We start from the raw sequence: 1,860 nt of genomic DNA on the forward strand, positions 1-1,860 counted from the left end.
ATGAAGACTACAAGCTTCTTGGTCCAGGTGGTGGTCCTTCTCGTCCTTGGGACTCTGGTGGCACAGGCAGCTGTCGTAACAGGTGAGTGGACGAGTGGCCTGGCTGGGGCTGGCTTGGGTTGAGGAGAAGATGTTGGGGGCAGCCTGGGTCTTGACAAGGGGCAGCATGCAGAGCTGGAGCCCACTCTTCCACCTGGACAGAAGGTTTTGAGTGTATCCAGAGAAGTAGGAAATTGCCCACTAGACTCCATGTGCAGTCCACCCCAGGACTGAGAAATCAGGGCTGTTTGTGGAAGCAGTGTTGGAACATGACCTTGGTCTCAAGCACTGATACTTGGACAGAACATGCAATGAAGTAAGGAGCACCAGGAATCTGGGCCCTGGGTGTGGGGGTCTCTTCCCTGCCTGCCTGTCCCATCAAAGCACATCAGTCGTGTAAGAGGAGGTTAAGAACTAACAGGGCCTCAGAAATCATGGAGTCTGAAGACCTCTGTTTTCCAAAGCTGGACACTGAGACCTAGAGCAGGGTGAGGAATTGTCAGGGCAATCTCCAGAGCCAGGATGCAGCTCAGGTCTCCTGGCATGTGTCTCAAAGCTCCTTGTCCTTCCTCCAAGTTTCCTCAAAGATGAAAATGTGTCCTCATCTCCTGAAAGTCACTCCTCCCTGGCATATCCTCATGAGGGCCCCAGGACCCAGAATGGAGGGTGAGGGGAAGAAATGGACACCCAAAGGAAACCTGGTCCTATGGCGCTTTTCCCCAAAGCCCAGGGAACAGCCATCCGAGAGTGCAGACCCCAGCTGGCCCTGGTGAGCCTTCTCTATCTCACTGTCCCTCAGCTTAAGGGACACCGCAGTGAGCAGTGGCTGGACCTGGAGGAAAGACTAGATAGTTGAAGCAGACACATTGGTCTAAATGTGGGGATATTTCTTTCAACAGGTAGTCCAAAAGGTCAAGGAAATGTTGTATTGAACGGAAAGGGTCCAGTCAATGTTCAATCTCCTGACAAAGAACAAGATCCAGTGAAAGGTCAAGACCCAGTCAAAGGACAAGATCTAGTTGTAGCACAAGACCGAGCCAGACTTCCATTCAAGCGTGGCTCCTGCCCCAGGGTTCGGTTCCAGTGCTTACTGATGAACCCCCCTAACCGGTGTCTGAGAGATGCTCAGTGCCCAGGGGCCAAGAAGTGCTGTGAAGGCTTTTGTGGGAAGACCTGTATGAACCCCGGTGAGGTGAGAAATGGGTGGAGGGAAAGGAGCCCTGTGAAGGGGCAGAGAGGCTGACTGGCGGAGGGCAATTCTAGGCTAGTGGGGAGAGGACACGGGAGGTGATGGAGAGACTGAGAGGTCTCAGGGGTACTACTAGGGTCCTGAGAAGAATGGCATGTGGACTTGGCCCTGCCTCCCACTGCCTGAGTCTTTCACCTGCTGACTCACGTTTCTGATTCTCTTTTCTTCTACCAGGTAGAGTCTGTGCTTGTGCACCTGTGAAGTCCCCGGCGATGCAGGCCCCGGTGCCTGTAGCACGACCCTCTCCCACACTGCCCCTTCTTCCTCTCATCCGGGAGGCCCAAGCTTGAGCATGGACTGCCTCCCTCATGAACTTTCCAATAAAAGACTGCTTTCAACTCCATTTGTTTCTGGCTCCTGTGACCTCTGGGCCCCCGAGAGCTCTGGGGAGATGGGTGTGGGTTTGGGACTTCCTGTCCCCAGTGGAGAGTGGAGCAGGACCCATGGCAGATGTTCTGAGGTGTGAAGGAGAGCAGGGGTAGGAACAAGAGGCCTATTCCTAGGGTTCCTTGCAGAAATCCAAAAATCAACCCAAGAACCACAGCCTCCATTTCACCATTAAATGGAAACCT

General features: G+C 53.7%; 1 protein-coding gene across 1 annotated transcript; it reads left to right on the forward strand.

Moving 5' to 3' along the window:
• Nucleotides 1-1,578, forward strand: LOC129625236 (elafin-like). The gene is made up of 3 exons (XM_055543349.1): nt 1-82; nt 939-1,226; nt 1,463-1,578. The coding sequence occupies exons 1-3, from the start codon at nt 1-3 to the stop codon at nt 1,576-1,578; spliced, it is 486 nt and encodes a 161-aa protein (XP_055399324.1).
• Nucleotides 1,579-1,860: the final 282 nt, after the last annotated feature.

The sequence above is a fragment of the Bubalus kerabau genome, chromosome 13 (genome assembly GCF_029407905.1).
Source record: "Bubalus kerabau isolate K-KA32 ecotype Philippines breed swamp buffalo chromosome 13, PCC_UOA_SB_1v2, whole genome shotgun sequence".
Taxonomy (NCBI): Eukaryota; Metazoa; Chordata; class Mammalia; order Artiodactyla; family Bovidae; genus Bubalus; species Bubalus kerabau.